Genomic DNA, 20159 nt, shown 5'->3' on the forward strand with positions numbered 1-20159 from the left:
GTCTAGCAGTATAAAAGCCAGTCTCTCACAATGCGTTTTGATTGTACATACCATCTCCGATTTCTTAAAAATATTTGTTTAAAAATAATTTCTACTTACAAATTTATATACAGTTGTTGTTTATTTTTTTTTTCTTGTTTATAATTTACCCAACAAACTAAATATCTTCATTTTGAAGAGAAATTTTAATTTACCAACATGAATTTTTTTTAATTCAATTTTTTTAGTAGTCTACTATATTTTAAAAGTATTTTCCATTTTTGATAAATTTAATGTTTAAAATTTTTAGATTGAATCTTTAAATTCATGTATGTATTAAATTTTTGTTTTACCAAGTAAGTTTGAAGTTTTACTTACTAAAAGTTTCGATACACAAATTGAAATTAATTTCTATTTACCCAGAAAGTTATGTAAAATACTGTTAGAATGTTTTTCTCAAATATGAAAAATTGACCAGTTTTTTGTATATATTCTTATTTACCGAAAAATTGTAGATTTACTAAAATATATGCTATTCAATTTTTTTTTATATTTATCGAAAATGTTTTGTATTTACCGAAATGTTTAGACTAATACCTGATCTACCAAGATACCGCCAAGAATGTTTTCTGCACGATGACACGGCTCCGCCACTGCCCCCCCTCCCCCGCCCCCCGCAGTCCAACCCCCCACCGCCATCTCACTCCTCCCAAGAGCATGTTTGATCGCCCACCCCCCGGGTCCCTCCCTCCCCTCCCCCGCTATCATAGCTGACGATTAAAATCCAATATTTATTATTAGCTTGAAGAAGATTCTTTCAGGTTGCCCGTGTGACGTCACATCCGCTCGCCACAGGACGGCCTCTCGGAGCTGACACTCACGGCCGTTATCCAGCCTTCCCAGGAGGCACCGCCCAGCCGGCTCGCTTTGTCATTGGTCGAGCCAGGCCGGCACGACAGGCGCGCGTGCCGGGAGGTTGAGTAAAGCTGATTAATTGCGACTTTGTCGCGGGCAAAGTGAATTAACAGAGGGCGGCTCGGCGCTCATAATCGCTTTGAAATGCTTGTCACAACACCAGGCCGGGTGTGGTAGTTGCAGTGGTGGCCGTCAGGATTCAGTCTAGAACTACAGCGGGGTCCACGACACGCCGGACGACTCTGGTTTGGAGATTTTTGTTTTTCAGAAAGAAAAAAAATTACGGAACAAAAGAAGATCACCAAAAAGAAAAAACGCAGAACCGGAAACTGATCTTTGACTGTGCGGACGTCAGGAAGGATAACCCAAGACATCGAGAGTGCCAGAGATTGTGACTGTGGTATTCGTTTTTGTGTGCCGGTCGTTCTTGTGTGGCGGTCAATCTTGTGTGGCGATCATTCTTCCGTTTCTTATTCGAGAATTCGCTTTGTGTTTTTAAAGAAACAGCCGAGCTTGATTTATTGCCAGCTATCCTCATTGCCATCAAATGGTCATTTAACCGGTAAGTTTTGGTCATATTTTTAAAACAATTATGTTCTTGTTTATCATCCCAGTATATAATTCAAGCGTACTGTACAACTAAAATGTTGATCTACTGTTTAGCTGGGCCGCGATCACAATGAGTTGAAGCCGGTATTTATCAAATTTCGGTACAGTGATTGATATTCTGAACAAAATAAAATAATCGTCATTTAACAAGTTATTTAGAAATTCCTTTTAATCAATGTTATTCTTCAATCCGTATCTTTTAGTGATGATATTCTGAACAGTTTAACGTCATGGTTATTTAACAAGTTATTTAAATCTTCATTTTAATTCTTGTTGTTCCTAGTTCCCTATATTTTAATGATGATATTCCGAACAATATAAAGTCGTAATATTTTAACGCGTTATTTCGATTTTCCTGTTAATGCATGTTATTCTTTATTCTTTATCATTCTATTAACTTAGCTAAAAGACATAATAGATCATTTAATGTTTGCTGGCTTTCATAAGCAAACTAAACTATCGTCGAAAGTACAAAGCTAATTTTCATCAACTCTGTTAGTTTTTATGATCGGCAGTGTTACAATGCTTTCAACAACTCCGTTATTTCTATAATCGTCAACTCTGTTATTTTCTATAATCATCAACTCTGTTATTTTCTATGATCTTCAATCTTGCAATGCTACTTTCAACAACTTTGTCAGTTTCTATAATCTCCAATCTTACAACTGTAATATTCCTCAACTCTGTTAGTTTCTATAATCTTTAATCTTGCAATTTTATTATTAATCAGCCCTATTAGTTTCTAGAATCTCAATCTTACAATGCTACTATTCATCAACTCTGTAAGTCTCTATGAATTAACTGAGCGTCAAGTTTGCTGTTCAGGAAGTTCTCAGATATAATTAGCCAGAAAAATTAAGCACAATTGTTATTGAAGCATCAGCCTCGACATTAGCAAGCTCCGAGCAAGATCAAGAATTAATTGATTCTAATCTGATCATGTCCGTATTGTTTTTTTTTTCATCCAGACAAACAATTATTTTAGCGACAGGTTCATCATTATCTTAACGGGGTGCTCTTTTATTTATACTAGAAAATATATTTTTTTTTCTATTTTATACGCATATATATATTATATACATATATAAAACAATATATATATATATATATATATATATATATATATATATATATATATATATATATATATATATATATATATATATATATATATATATATATATATATATATATATATATATATATATATATATTGATATATACACACACATATACATATATAAATTATATATATATATATATATATATATATATATATATATATATATATATATATATATATATATATATATATATAACACAAAGATATTCATTATATGTATTTGAAATTTTAGTTTTATTTATCTTTTTCAATTATATATATATATATATATATATATATATATATATATATATATATATATATATATATATAATTCACATTTATATATATATATATATATATATATATATATATATATATATATATATATATATATATATAATCACGTTATATAGGAGAGTACCCTTTCGAACGTAACGGTCCATGGGTTTCAGTGACCTCGGCATATAAAGGGATAGTGTTGTCAGCACAATGCGCCTAAGTAAAGTACTAGTACTATACATACCTCTGTAGCCTATATAATATTAACAATCTTGTATTAATATATTTTTAAATATTGGTCTTTAAACTGTAGAGCAGCCAGATAAAAAGAAGAAAAAATTAGAGTAAACATATATATATATATATATATATATATATATATATATATATATATATATATATATATATATATATATATATATATATATATATATATATATATATATAAAACATTTTGTATGGCCTCAGTGCTGTCTGGGTAGCTGACATGGGTGGCGTATAAAAAAGATCTAATGATATACATGTTTACTGGGCCCGCAAGCACAGGGCAAATGGTTTGTTTACATGTTTCAAGAACGGTAATTTTACACTTTCCAAGGGAGATGACAATAGAGAGTTATCAGACATGAATGACAGACAATACAATCTAAGACAGGGTTAGTTAGTCCGGAAAAATACAGTGTTTTAAGATTGATGAACTTGTTCATGACTCTTATATTACTGGTAACTTCATTTCCAGTTGTATTGATGGCAAAATCATCTGAAGTTATATTGATGGTAACATAATTTCTATTTATATTAATGGTAACACCATCTCCAGTTGTATTGATGGTGACATTATCTTCGGTTGTATTAATGGTAATATCAACTGAAGTTATATGGATGATGACATTATCTGACGTTTTATTAAAGGTAACATCATCCCCAGTCATAGTGATGGTAACAATTTGGTGTATGCTAGTCTAGCAGTATGATCACCCATCGTCCACTATTCCCGTGACTTGTCTATCAGGCTCACCACCCTACGTTCGAGCAAGATCTTTACACATGAGTCTCCATAGCAAGTCCTCATCTCTAACTTGTCCATGTTACTCGTCTCAAAATCTCATCACAGACTTATCCCAAATCTTATCCCAGACTTATCCCAAATCTTATCCCAGACTTATCCCAAATCTCATCCCAGACTTATCCCAAATATCATCCCAGACTTATCCCAAATCTTATCCCAGACTTATCCTAAATATATCCCATACTTATCCCACATCTCATCTCAGACTTATCCCATATTTCATCACATACTTATCACAAAATCCCATCCCATACTTATTCCAAATCTCATCCCATTCTTATCCCAATATCAGATCCCAGACTTATATCAGATCTCATCTCAATCTCATTCCACACTTATCCCCCATATCTCATCACAGACTTGTGCGGGGTCATATCCCAGTTATCCCAGTTATTTATTGAAATACTCACACTTCATTCGCAGCATATATATCCAAGCTCCTATCCCTAAACATCGTTGTTTACTGATAATCGTATAGACCTTTTCTCTACCCAGCTCCTTCGCCTGATACTTGCTGAGCCAATGTCTATCCCTGTTCTACCGATGTCCTACTCCTACTCTAGTAATGTCCTACCCTGCCCTTCAATGCCCAACCCTTTAGCAAGGACCTACCTCTTGCCCTACCAAAGTCCTACCCCTGCACTACCAATGTCCTACCTCCTCCCCTACCAATGTCCTACACCCCCTACCAATGTCCTACCCCTAACCCTACCACTGTCCCCTCCCTCTAATATCCCTCGAGACTTTAATTCTATTGTCACGTGATCAGTTGCAACCAATCAATTACTAGATGTAGCTAGGAGAAATCGAATTATCTGTATATTACCATTTGAGTTTTTGTCCCCAAACGCAAATTCGATTTACATCAGAAATTAATGGATTCAACGTTCTAATCAATTTACTGGAAATTCTCCTGAACTTTGGCTCTATTTGAAGTTCTGGAAAATTTGAGCTCTACTGGAAGTTCTAAATTTTGGCATCATGAACGTCATTGTAAACGTTTTTCTCCATTGAAGGTTCTAAATTTTTGCTTCGTGGACGTTATTGTAAACTTTTGTTCCATTGAAGCTTCTAAACTTTTGGCTACATGGACGTCATTGTAAACTTTTGCTCCATTGAAGGTCCTAAATTTTGGCTAAATGGACGTCATTGTAAACTTTTGTTCCATTGAAGCTTCTAAACTTTTGGCTAAATGGACGTCATTGTAAACTTTTGCTCCATTGAAGGTTCTAAACTTTTGCTTCGTGGACGTCATTGTAAACTTTTGTTCCATTGAAGCTTCTAAACTTTTGGCTACATGGACGTCATTGTAAACTTTTGCTCCATTGAAGGTCCTAAATTTTGGCTAAATGGACGTCATTGTAAACTTTTGCTCCATTGAAGGTCCTAAATTTTGGCTAAATGGACGTCATTGTAAACTTTTGCTACATTGAAGGTCCAAACTTTTGGCTAAATGGATGTCATTGTAAACTTTTGCTATATTGAAGGTCCTAAATTTTTGCCACATGGACGTTATGGTAAACTTTTGCTACATTGAAGGTCCTAAATTTTTGCCACATGGACGTTATGGTAAACTTTTGCTCCATTAGAGGCTCTAAACTTTAGCTTTATTAACGTTATGATAAACTTTAGCACATTAGAGGTTCTAAGCTTTGGTTACAAAGACGTTATAGGAAACTTTTGCTTCTCTTGAGCTACCTTGGAGGTTCTAGAAGACTTTGACTCAACTGTGAGTTCTGTTTAGCTACGAAAGGTTTTGATAAAATTTAGTTCCATTGTAGGTTATGGTAAAATTTGGTTCCGTTGTAGTTTTGGTACAATTTGACTATATTGTAGGTTATGGTAAAATTTGGTTCCGTTGTAGTTTTGGTACAATTTGATTATATTGTAGTTTTGGTAAAATTTGATTTTATTGTAGTTTTGGTAAAAATTATTTTATTGTAGGTTCTGATAAACTTTGAGTCCATGGAAATACTACGGTGATTTCCTCCAACACAATTAAGTATTACGTGTCAACATATTATGCGTCATATGACTCCGAATTCAACCTTCTTTTTTTTATCTAGATTTGCTTCCATAGTCTTTGTCCACTCAATAACAAACTACAAGTCAGCAGTTGTTTAAAGTTGGAGTTTTCTCCCCTAGATAGAATACTATCCCCAGCTGTCGAGCCTCATTAGCTCAGGGGTTCGAACTCGAGACTTTTGGAATTAGAAGCCATGAGCTCTCCAGTCTGACCACGCCGTCCCATTTTTCTGCTATATTTTTCTTTTTTTCCGTTCGTGCCCAAGACACATGGGCAGATGAAGTAGAGTTCACTTTTTTTCAGTGACATCGGCATATGAAGAGATAGTGTGTTTAACACTATGCCGAACCACCTTTATATTCTCTAACGGGAGTTAGGTACCCATCAGAGCTGGGTGAACTCAGTGACAATCTACTGACTTTCGGGTTAGTAGTCTAACGTTCTACCGCTCGGCCACGCGTCCCTATTTTATACTATGTTGACACATTTTTTAAGTTTTAACATTTCATACAAAGCAGTAATCGTTGTCATTTATCCATAAATTACGTGGTATTATCAGGAAATAAATAAATAATACAAATCAACTTTACCTTAAAAATGTTTTTTTTCTATTTCTTTGTTCATTTGCCTGTGGCTACTTTTTGATGAGTTTTCTTAAATTTAATTTTGATTAAGATCGTTTGAAATTCTGCCATATATATATATATATATATATATATATATATATATATATATATATATATATATATATATATATATATATATATATATATATATATATATATATATATATATATATGTATATATATTCTTGTATTTCTATCTCCCGCCAGAAAACACTGACGATGTTTTGCTTCCACTGCCCTCCAAGTTTTCACCCGACAGGTCGACCTTTGACCTTGGATTACCCGTGCCCGACACACCCCTCATGTAAGTTACCTTTGTTTTGAGTACCTTTACTTTGTGTGGTTATCTAATTATTTTTGTTTTTAACGTTTGTTTTATCTATTCACACTACTCACTCTTAAATACGATATAATTTAAAAAAATTATGTATGCATTCATTCATTCTTCAAATATAAAAAAACTTTAAACATTAGTTATAATTATAAATGGAAATTCTTTAAAGTATTTTAAATTAAACTAAAAAAAATCCCTTTTAAAACTCAATGTAGTATTCAATATAAATAAAACTGAACACTTTTCAAAAACAGCATACACTTTCTATAACTAGAATAAAATTAGCACAGTAAGGAAATAATCTATTGAAAATGCTTTAAATATTGTATAATTTCTTTTAATTAAAGGACTCCTCCCCCCCCCCAAGAGTCTCGCCCACCCCCTCCATGTCCACAGGAGGTCGTTAATAAATAACGTCAAACATGTTAAACATAATTTAGCCACCACCCCCTGTGTTCTCAAAAACATCCCCCCCCCCACCGTCCCTTTAAATCGGCGTCACTCAGATCATTTTCTAGTACCAAATAACCAGTCTGAACACAAAATAATAATGTTAAATCTTTTTGTTATTAAAATGCTTATTAATGAATGCTACATTACATTTGTTTCGAGGTTTAATACATAACCTACTAAATTGTGTGTATGTATATATAGTATATATATATATATATATATATATATATATATATATATATATATATATATATATATATATATATATATATATATTTATATTACTTTATCGGAATTTTTATTTCAATTCTAACCTTTGACACCACCCCAACCTCCACCATATATTATTACCGTAAAATACCTAAAATAACGTATGTGAAATCTGGACGACAATCTCAAAAGAAAATTTCCCGTCAAGTTCAGAGTATTTTTTTGTTTACAAAATTAGGAGCTATCAACGTGACAAAGGCTTCATTAATATTAATAACGTCACTCTAATTAAGAAGGCGAAAATATGTTTTATTAATTACCACCAAACGCTATTGTTTGTCTTTTTTGTTTAATTTAACCTAAAGTTGTCTGAAAATATTTTGTCAGTTAATGTGAATATTTTGTCAAGTTTTACGCCCAATGTCAAGTTTGATTGTCAAGTTGGTGATTTTTATTTGATGCATGTCGGGGTATAAAATATGGCAGAGTCAAATTTAAATTACGTCATGCAATTGCTGCTTCTCCCCCCCTTCCCCACTGCCAGGGCGCGGCTTGTGGTAAAAATGTAATTTTCTTCCTTTATTTCTTCAGTTTTGATTAGACCCCCTCCCCCCCCCCCCCCCATACACCACATAAATAATATACTATTATGAAATACAATTTATAAATTTATTTTATAATTTAACAACAAATATAATTTATGGCTTGCGGTAAAACATTATTCTTTAAAGAGAAGCATTTTAGAAAAAAAATGTTTTAAGGTATACACATTTTCAAGGTATTATTTTTTTAAAGAAAAAAGACATTGCTTCTCCTAAGCGTTTTCAATATTGTAAATTTTAAAAAAATCAAAGGTAATAATTTGAAAAGGGTTAATCCAAAGTTTAAAATTACATCTAGATTTCTAGTTATTTTTTAAAAGATCAAAAGTAATAATTTGACAATCGTTAATCTAAAATTTAAAACTTTATCTAGTTAATTTAAAAAAAAAATCAAAAGTAATAATTTGACAACCGTTAATCTAAAAACTATATCTAGTTAATTCTTTTGGTGCTACTCGTCGTTCACTTATCTCAAGACCTTACATATAACCTTAACCAAACCCCGTAAATCTTGGTCCTAACCCTAATTGTGATTTAAGTATTGACACAAAACCAAAATGGTAACATTGCCCGTAACAAAATAAATAAATAAATTTCGATATTTTACCGTGAGGTCGAATGGGAGTTTTATATTATAATTTTCATTTTTTTTGTAACAAAAAAACAAACACATCCGGGTGTTAAGCGAATCAGCTGACGAAAAGTCTAATTATAGAACTGATTGTGTCTCTCACGTGGTCTGCTGCCCGTGTGTGCAGGTGTTGTGTCACCAGTTTCACTGTTGCCTCACTCCTCACACCAGTCGCGCCGTTGTCTAACCTATCAGATCCACATCTCACCTTTGTTTCACCTTTGTCTCACCTTTGTTTCACTCTTGTCTCACCCATTGTCTCACCATAGCCACACTTTTCTCACCTGTCACATGATTTTCTCCACCATGTCTCACCCTGTCTCATCCCTTGTCTCACCAATGTGTTTCTCCCCAGTCACCCTTATCCCACCCTGTCTTACCTCTTGTATCAACCCTGTCTCATCATTGCTTCATTGTTTTCTTCCCAGTGTTATTGATGTCTCTCCCTTTTGAATCGTTCTAGTTTCATCCTCGTGTCACCCTTGTCTCAATAGGCCTATCTTTGTCTCACCCTAAAATTACCCCGATGTACCACTGTCGGCTTTTCTTAGCAACTACCTTACCCCTAGTGTGAGGACTGTCTCACCCTTGTCTCACCCCTGGTCTCACCTTTGTCCCACGTGTCTCACCACTTTTTCACCAATTTCTCACTCTCGTCTCACCTTTGTCCCACGTGTCTCACCACTTTTTCACCCATTTCTCACTCTCGTCTCACCCCTCGTCTCACCCCTCGTCCCACCCCTACAGACCCTTGTCTCACCCTCGTCTCACCCTCGTCCCACCCCTCGTCTCACCCTCGTCTCACCCTTGTCCCACCCTCGTCCTACCCTCGTCTCACCCTCGTCTCACCCTTGTCTCACCCCTCGTCCCACCCCTACAGACCCTTGTCTCACCCTTGTCTCACCCTCGTCTCACCCCTCGTCTCACCCTCGTCTCACCCTTGTCCCACCCTCGTCCTACCCTCGTCTCACCCTCGTCTCACCCTTGTCTCACCCCTCGTCCCACCCCTACAGACCCTTGTCTCACCCTTGTCTCACCCTCGTCTCACCCCTCGTCTCACCCTCGTCTCACCCTTGTCTCACCATCGTCTCACCCTTGTCTCACCCTCGTCTCACCCTACAGATCCAGGTTACGGTCTCCACTCCGACCTACACGACGAGGCGTTCGCCCGACGTAAACAAAGACGCAACAGAACGACCTTCACCCTTCAGCAGGTGAGTTGGTGATGTCACAGCTGTCTGTGGATGGCCCGGGGGGTGGGGGGTCGGGGGGGGTCGGGTTGATTTGACAAGGTAAGGGGTGAAAAACTGAATTAGGTAATTAATCAGATAAACTTTATAGATGTATCAATCCAATGGGGGTGAGGGGTGTGTTTGTGGGGGGGGGGGGGGGAGGGAGGGGGGTAGAACAATGCAATCGATACAATTCATTTACTATGTGACAAACCTGGGGAATCTGGGTGACAACTTCATTGGTTACTAATTATAGAATCCGGGGCAATCACAGAACCAATAGTTTATTTTACAGCCACTAAAAATACGAGATTTTGATTCCAGGCAACTGTTGGTAAACTGATGGCAAGTTAATTAAAATAATGTTATTGCATAGTTAATTATAGTAGTTACGTGGCACATTTAATTAAAGTAGTTAAGGGTCATAGTCATAGTTAAATGATGTAGTTATATTGCATAGTTAATTAAAGTAGTTTTGTGGTATAGTTAATTAAAGTAGTACTATTGCATAGTTAAAGTAGTTTTGTGGTATAGTTCATTAAAGTAGTTATATTGCATAGTTAATTAAAGTAGTTTTGTGGTATAGTTCATTAAACTAGTTCTATTGCATAGTTAATTAAAGTAGTTTTGTAGCATAGTTCACTAAAGTAGTTATATTGTATAGTTAATTAAAGTAGTTTTGTGGTATAGTTTATTAAAGTAGTTCTATAGCATAGTTATTTAAAGTAGTTTTGTAGCATAGTTCATTAAAGTAGTTCTATTGTATAGTTAATTAAAGTAGTTTTGTGGTATAGTTTATTAAAGTAGTTCTATAGCATAGAGTATTTATATGGCACTGTTAATTAAAGTAGTTTTGTGGTATAGTTAATTAAAGTAGCTCTATTGTATATTACATTAAAGCAGTTATGTGGTACAGTCAATTAATGTAGTTCTATGGCATATGTAATTAAAATAGTTATTTTGCATAGTTAATTAAAGTAGATATATGGTATAGTTAATTAGACTTGTTAAGTAGTTCTGGTTTTTGTTAACAATTCATAGAGGGTGGGGGCGTGGCGTCATGATTATCAATGTAAAGTTTAGGTTTAAAGTTAAGGTTCGGATCATAGTGTGGAGATATAGATTACAAGTCAAGTATTATATGTATAATAGAATGAATGCCAAGTATTATGAGTATAATAGGGTGAATGCCAAGTATTATAAGTATAATAGGGTGAATGCCAAGTATTATAAGTAAAATAGGGTGAATGCCAAGTATTATAAGTATAATAGGGTGAATGCCAAGTATTATAAGTATAGTAGGGTGAATGCCAAGTATTTTAAGTATAATAGGGTGAATGCCAAGTATTATAAGTATAATAGGGTGAATGCCAAGTATTATAAGTATAATAGGGTGAATGCCAAGTATTATAAGTATAATAGTGGGAATGCTAAGTTTTATAAGTATATTATGGTGAATGCCAAGTATCAGAGGCGTAGCGAGGGGGGATGCGGACCGCACCGGGTGACACCATTTAGGGAGTTGACACCAAGGCAAAAAGTAGCAAAATATATAGAGAAAAATGATAATTCCAGTTAATTAAGTGATTAATTCGAGTGTTAAATAGTCGTTTAAGAGGTGCAAATCGAAAGTTTGAGGGGGGGGGGGGGGTGCAAATCGAAAGTGTGAAGGGGGGTGGAAAATCGAGAGGTTAAGGGGGGAGGCAAATTGAAAATTGAAATTAAGTGCCGCACCGGGTGACAACCGACCTCGCTACGCCACTGCCAAGTATTATAAGTATAATATGGTGAATGCTCAGTATTATAAGTATAAAAGGGTGAATACAGTCTAATATATTGGACAAAGAGCCCTCTGAAATGTATTACACCATCGAAAAAGCGCAACTTATTTTTACACAACTGCATACAATAGGTTGTCAATTTATTATTTGATATTTCCTACAAAATTTACAACAACAAAAAAGAATACAGGCCTAAAATGTTGTTGTATGCTTGTGCCAGTGGTTAATTCACCATGCGGCGAATTAGCCTTTCAGTGGTTAGTTAATTCACAGTTCGTTGAATTAACCATTTAAAAATGACAGAGCCTAGGCGGGGGACAAAAATTAACTCGCCAGGCAATACACGAACTTAATTTTAATTTTTTTCTCCCGACCCCCACCCCCCACCGACGCCCAAAATTAAAGTCATAACAACACAAAACGGTCTAAAAATAGCCGAGAAGTCACCCACCATAGCTGTGGTGAAACGAAGCGAAAGGGAAGCTTCAGAGAGCCCTTCCAAAAACACGATGGGGGGACAGGGCTGACTGGGCCCTCCCACAGGAAGTGTCAGCTTTCAAAGAGTGCAAATTAATGAACACCCTCCATAATTGATGAGATAATCTTTCAATTATTGCTAGCTTTTTCTGGGGGTCGTGGGGCGTCGTTAGGTTTTCTGCCTTCTGTGTCAGATATCATAGCACACACTAACCAACACGCTCGTATAGATACTATAATACTTATATATATATATATATATATATATATATATATATATATATATATATATATATATATATATATATATATATATATATATATATATATATAAAAATATATATATATATAAAGGCATATATATATATATATATATATATATATATATATATATATATATATATATATATATATATATATATATATATATATATATATATAATTTGTGTACATTGATTATTACAAACTTACATGTGTATATTTTTTACATCTGGACAGAGTACCCATGCATAATATACACACACACAAACACACACACACACACACACATATATATATATATATATATATATATATATATATATATATATATATATATATGATAGGTTTATTTATATATGTGTATATATATATGTGTATGTGTCTGTGCATGTGTGTATGTGTGTAAATGTGTTTGTGTGTGTAAATTAGACCATTAAATGAACTATTATTTTAAAAATACAAAGCTGTATTGAATGGGGTAGATGGGAAATTTAGAAAAGAATGGAGGGGGAGGGGGTAGTGGAAGAGTTATTGTCACCGAGGGATGCAGCAGTAGTTAACGGGTAATGTCCCCTGTATTAACACACCAGGGTTATAGCCCTTCAGTCAAAGCTGTCAAACTGTCCCCCTCCCCCCATAACACTCCCCCTCCACCCCACTACCCCTGCCCTTTGTGCATTAGGCATCCACGTGTGAAATTGAAGACGGTCACAACTGTTCCGACCATACGGCGAGCCGGGGGTTGCAGCCATTGTTTCATTTAATTATCTCCCCTTAATCGTCGCAGTAATAAACTCGCTGGTGTCCCCTGTTGTTGTTTTTTATTTTTATGCCCTAGTCGACGCGTGTTATGACCTTTCCACCCCAGCGGTCGGCAACCAATCCGGTGTTTACCCTGGCACGCGATGAACAACTACGTCATTAGTACCCCCCGTCTGGTAAATAGAACATAACTCGAAATGAAATTTTGAAAAACCGACTGGATCTTTACTGTTGGTTACGGTACATTATCTCCCTTGGATGCGGGTGAATTATTCACCCCTGACATTCGCTTTATTTAGTGGCAGATATTTTTTTTTTCTTATAATTTAGACAAGACTGTTATTAAGCATGTCGTTATTTATACGTTATATGACATACGACATTACTTAGATATAACAATTGGATGTGTGACATTATGTCTATTTGCATGATCTCTCACTCTCTCTCTCTCTCTCTCTGTATATATATATATATATATATATAATATATATACGTGTGTGTTTATATATATAAATATATATATATATATATATATATATATATATATATATATATATATATTTATATTTATATACATATACATACATATATATATACATATATATATATATATATATATATATATATATATATATATATATATATATATATATATTTATATTATATATATATATATATATATATATATATATATATATATATATATATATATATATATATATATATATATATATATATATATATATATATATATATATATATATATATAATGGCGTGAGTCTGTTTGTGTTTGTGTATGTATGACATTTCTTATGACATTTTTAACCTCTTGATGTTAATAATTGGTAAAATGATAACAGTTAGTTAAGAACCTTTTAGATATTAAGTGTTTGTTACAATATTGTTTAAAAAAAGCTGGAACGAATGCTATCACTATCAGCGTCATTTTGATTGGTCATTGAATGTTTGTGACCAAACGGTAGAATGATTGTGACTGGCTGCGTGTCAGAGGTTAAAGGTTATTCCAAATTGGTGGTACTTTCTGACCCGGCTGACTTGGTTTCGATCCCACAGCTCGAGGAGCTGGAGAAAGCTTTTGCCCAGACCCACTACCCGGATGTTTTCATGCGGGAGGACCTGGCCATGAGGATTAACCTGACGGAGGCGAGAGTACAGGTGAGTACAGATTAAGATTATCTAATGAGGTCACATGTGAGTACAGATTAAGATTATCTAATAAGGTCACAGGTGAGTACAGCTTAGCTAGAGATTATCTAATGAGGTTACAGGTGAGTACAGCTTAAGATTATCTAATGAGGTCACAGGTGAGTACAGCTTAAGATTATCTGATAAGGTCACAGGTGAGTACAGCTTAGCTAGAGATTATCTGATGAGGTCACAGGTGAGTACAACTTAGCTAGAGATTATCTGATGAGGTCATAGGTGAGTACAGATTAAGATTATCTAACGAGGTCACATGTGAGTACAGATTAAGATTATCTAATGAGGTCACAGGTGAGTACAGCTTAAGATTATCTGATAAGGTCACAGGTGAGTACAGCTTAGCTAGAGATTATCTGATGAGGTCACAGGTGAGTACAGCTTAGCTAGAGATTATCTGATGAGGTCATAGTTGAGTACAGCTTAAAATTATCTAATGAGGTCACAGGTGAGTACAGATTAACTAGAAATCATCTGATGAGGTCATAGTTGAGTACAGCTTAAGATTATCTAATGAGGTCACAGGTGAGTACAGCTTAGCTAGAGATTATGTAATGAGGTCACAGGTGAGTACAACTTAAGATTATCTAATAAGGTCACAGGTGAGTACAGATTAGCTAGAGATTATGTAATGAGGTCATAGTTTAGTACAGCTTAAGATTATCTAATGAGGTCACAGATGAGTTAGCTAGAGATTATCTAATGAGGTCACAGGTGAGTACAGCTTAGCTAGAGATTATCTGATGAGGTCAAAGGTGAGTTCAGCTTAGCTAGAGATTATCTAATGAGGTTACAGGTGAGTACAGCTTAAGATTATCTGATGAGGTCAAAGGTGAGTACAGATTAGCTAGAGATTATCTGATATGGTCATAGTTGAGTACAGCTTAAGATTATCTAATGAGGCACAAGTGAGTACAGCTTAAGATTATCTAATAAGGTCACAGGTAAGTACAGCTTAGCTAGAGATTATCTAATGAGGTCATAGTTGAGTACAGCTTAAGATTATCTAATGAGGTCACAGGTGAGTACAGATTAGCTAGAGATTATCTGATGAGGTCATAGTTGAGTACAGCTTAAGATTATCTAATGAGGTCACAGGTGATTTAGCTTAGCTAGAGATTATCTAATGAGGTCACAGGTGAGTACAGCTTAAGATTATCTAATGAGGTCACAGGTGAGTACAGCTTAGCTAGAGATTATCTAATGAGGTCACAGGTGAGTACAGCTTAGGGTGAGATTAACTAATGAGGTCAGCACTATGCCCAGCCGCCCATGCTTCCCCCAAATTAAATCAGGTACCCTCAGACCAGGGTGGACTCAGTGACGTCCTACAGTCCGAACCGAGATCCGAACTCGAAACCATCAGGTTAGCATCCAAAGCTCTACCAGTCAGCCATGACGTCCCTATATATTTATGTACCTAAGGAAAAATCTTAAAAAGTTGTATAATAAAAGGAAATAACTAATGGCTCCTTATCAAAGAGAAAAACGTAATAGTCCAATTACAAAGTGGAAAATAAAATGATTCAATCTAGAACGAATTTGATATTTTCGCTCTTTTTACTTTCTCGTATATACGTAGTATAGAGAAAGTATTGTAATCGTGCAAAAAAAAAAAAATCGAGATTTTTACAAATCTCGACGTTTTACACCTCACTGATACGAAAAAACATAATTTTGCAATCTTGTCCGTATGTCTGTGTGTGTGTGTGTGTGTGTCTGTGTGTCTGTGTGTCCGTGTGTAAACACGATAACTTGAGTACCGTTACAGCTAGGTTGATGAAATTTCATATATAAGTATTATATCAAAATCGTAGATCCGTATCAACTTTTGAGCGATTTCCGACAACCGGAAGTGGTACTTTTTCTACTTTGAATTTTTCAAAAGCCTATAACTTGAGTACTATTTCAGATAGATAAATGAAATTTCACATGTAAGTAAAAGATCTAATTCTCTACCTTCTGTTAAATTTTGAGTAATTTCCGTTGACCGGAAGTAGTAATTTACGCTACTTCCGATTTCTCAAAAAACTAATGTAAATTTTTAAAGTACTAATAATATTGCGCACTATTACGCACATTTGGTTTTGGTGCTAGCTTGGTGCGCATTTTTTTTCTACTAGATTTTATTCTATTTTTAAAAGTTTAAGTAAACAAAAATCATGTCTATATTCCGAGTTGACATCCCACGTAGTGTTATATTAGAATATTCGAGAAAGTTTAGTGGAGATCACTCCCGGTTTATTTACTTTCTCGTATATACGAAGTATAGAGAAAGTATTGTAATCGTGCAAAAAAAATCGAGATTTTTACAAATCTCGACGTTTTACACCTCACTGATACGGAAAAAACGTGATTTTGCAATCTTGTCCGTATGTCTGTGTGTGTGTGTGTGTGTGTGTGTGTGTGTGTGTGTGTCTGTGTCTGTGTGTCTGTGTGTAAACACGATAACTTGAGTACCGTTACAGCTAGGTTGATAAAATTTCATATATAAGTATTTTATCAAAATCGTAGATCCGTATCAACTTTTGATCGATTTCCGATAACCGGAAGTGGTACTTTTTCTACTTTGAATTTTTAAAAAGCCTATAACTTGAGTACTATTTCAGATAGATAAATGAAATTTCACACGTAAGTAAAAGATCTAATTCTCTACCTTCTTTCAAATTTTGAGTAATTTTCGTTGACCAGAAGTACTAATTTACGCTATTTCCGATTTCTCAAAAAACGCATGTAAATTTATAAAGTACTCATAATAATGCGCACTATTATGCACATTTTATTAGGCGTTCACTTGGTGTGCAATTTTTTTTTACAAGATTCCATTCTATTATAAAAAGTTTAAGTAATTAAAAATCGATTACAAATTTTATTGTCTATCTCCTGAGTTGCCATCCATCGTAGTTTTATATTAGAATATTCGAGAAAGTTTAGGGGAGATCACTCCCGGTTGTTGTTTTTTGCAAGATTACACGACATTCTATATATTTCCTATATACGAGAAAGTATAAATCAAGATTTTTATAAATCTCGACGTGTAATTGTAAAAATCAATTTCTTATGCACAATTTCATGAATTTTGAATAATTTATCATCAGGATTACACTTTGTAAAAAAAAATACAATAGTAGCTCTTTGTCAATATTAATTATTTTTTAAAATGTTGATAATTATTTTGTATTTACTTGTTTGATGCGAGTTACTTCCCATCTTAAACAATCAACATTTTTAAAACAAACATGGGATATAACAATTGTCACTATTACTAAATATGTCAATGTAGAAAGAAATATTTAACTAACAAGATTTAAAAAAAAAATATTGTTTACTATACTTATAAACATGAGTATTATAAAAGCACATCAATATATGCTCAATTTTTAAAAATAAATAGAATTGCTATTTACTGTTTGAGTTCATTTCAAAAGCTTAACCATTAACAATTAAAAAATAAAATGTTTTATTTAATCACTTGCTTATTTAAGTAATTACTGCAACCATCGCACATGCTAACACTATTCCGTATTCTTTCTTTCTCGAAAATGAAGTAATCGCAAAAAAAAAGGCCGATGCTAGCCGGAATAAGATACGCATGCGATACGCGTGCGTTTACAACCGCAGAACCCTAACACCAACCCTAATCCCATCCCCAATCCTATCCCCCAATCCTACCCCTAACCCTCATTCTAGCCCTAACCCTAGCCATAGGTCACTGCGCATGCGCAGAGCTATCTTTTGCCAACCAAGTGGAGACGTTGGGGAAAAAAATCTTCTTCCGAGTAGTCACTTCGAAAAAAAAAACCAACAATCGAGACTCATACAAATCTCGACGTTATATAAGAATATTCGAGAGGTTTAGGGGAGATTACTCCCAGATTATTAATTACAACCCTGATGCCAAGTCATATTTCTGTACTCACCTTCAAATTTTTCGCAAAAATCCCCCCCCCCCCAGCTGTTGAAACAACCATCATATTCTCAGTTTCCGTATTAGGGACATCATAAAACACAGACATGACAATATTTGCACCAAATATCAGAATCAGGACATCAATAATAGACCCAGGACAATATTTGCACCAGTTTGCCATATAGAAAATAAAATGAACTTTTCACTGTCTTGCACTTAGTCTACGTCCGGTAGAGAATGTTGAACAATTAAAACATGTTTTGTTTTCACTTAGAAAACTCCTGACTGCTAACGCTTTCCCCTATAATGAATACTGATGTTATACTAATGGTTAGAAATTATGAATGTAGATCTATACAGTAATTTGAAGTGTGAGTTAGTGTCGTTAATAGAAGCAGACTCCGATAATTTTAATGTACATTAACATGAGGTGAATTGTTTATATATTTTATATACATACATATATATATATATATATATATATATATATATATATATATATATATATATATATATATATATAGTATATATATGTATATATATATGTATATATATATATGTATATATATATATATGTATATATATATATATATATATATATATATATATATATATATATATATGTATATATATATATATATATATATATATATATATATATATATATATATATATATATATATATATATATATATATATATATATATATATATGTGTGTGTGTGTGTGTGTGTATGTGTATGTCACAGCGCCGTCAGTGTCGTCATATCAGTTTTGTCAAAGAAATGTTGCGTCATTAGTGTCATCTCATTGGCAGCATGTCATTGGTGTCATGTCCTTGTCATCGTGTCACTGGTGTCATGTCATGGTTATCACGCCATTGGTGTCATGTTATTGTCATCATGTCATTGGTGTCATGTCATTGTCATCATGTCATTGGTGAGATGCCATTGTCATCGTGCCATTAGTGCCATGTCTTGGTCATCACGTCATTGGTGTCATGTTAATACTGCCAAGTCAGTTTCGTAACGTCAGAATGAACATATCAATGCTATAATGCCAGTACTTACATGTCATTGGTTTCACGCTATACTGTCACTGCCATGCTGTCATGTCTGTGTTGTCATATCAATGTCATGTCATCTTTGTCAAGAAATCTCTGTCAGAATCTCCATCGCCTCTACCGCAGCATGATAGTCTCGTAACGATTTATTTCATTGACATTTTTTTTAAAAAGAGAGAAATCTATAATTCAAAAATATAATTCTTTAAAATATTAAATTAGCACCTTAACCACCGTATTTAAAAACTCGATTCTCGTGTCGTTAAAATTGTGCATCGTAAGTTGTTTTTTTTTTTTTTTATTCTCAGCGTGAGACTATTTGCACGATTTTTTTTTATAAAGTTAATTTTATTTGCAAATTACCTTCTATCTTGGGCTGAATTGTGTTGACATAAAATATTACCAAATGAACCGCCCCGATAAAACCTTAATAAAATAACGTTGCTGTTGGCGAGTGTCTGAGGAAGTGTAAATATTGATGGTGTGGTGGAGGGGGGGGAGGTGTTGGTGGGAGGGGTGGTATGTGAGGACGAAAGACAAGTTAAAGTGAGGGATGGTGTGGGTGGGGGGTGTTTTGGGGTGGGGTGGGGAACGTAAGTAGATTCTATCCTCACA

General features: G+C 34.3%; 1 protein-coding gene across 1 annotated transcript in view; it reads left to right on the plus strand.

The window, feature by feature from the left end:
• The first annotated feature begins 912 nt into the window (after positions 1-912).
• The window catches only part of LOC131949818 (homeotic protein ocelliless), a 26887-nt gene continuing 7640 nt past the window's right edge, over positions 913-20159 (plus strand). The window contains exons 1-4 of the mRNA XM_059311808.1: positions 913-1456; positions 6816-6912; positions 9961-10052; positions 14426-14527. Coding sequence (XP_059167791.1) covers positions 6828-6912; positions 9961-10052; positions 14426-14527 — 279 coding nt within the window. The 5' untranslated portion in view covers positions 913-1456; positions 6816-6827. The remainder of the gene's footprint in view (positions 1457-6815; positions 6913-9960; positions 10053-14425; positions 14528-20159) is intronic.

Source organism: Physella acuta, unplaced genomic scaffold (assembly GCF_028476545.2).
Source record: "Physella acuta isolate Inbredline_101_S28 unplaced genomic scaffold, ASM2847654v3 ptg000715l, whole genome shotgun sequence".
Lineage (NCBI taxonomy): Eukaryota > Metazoa > Mollusca > Gastropoda > Physidae > Physella > Physella acuta.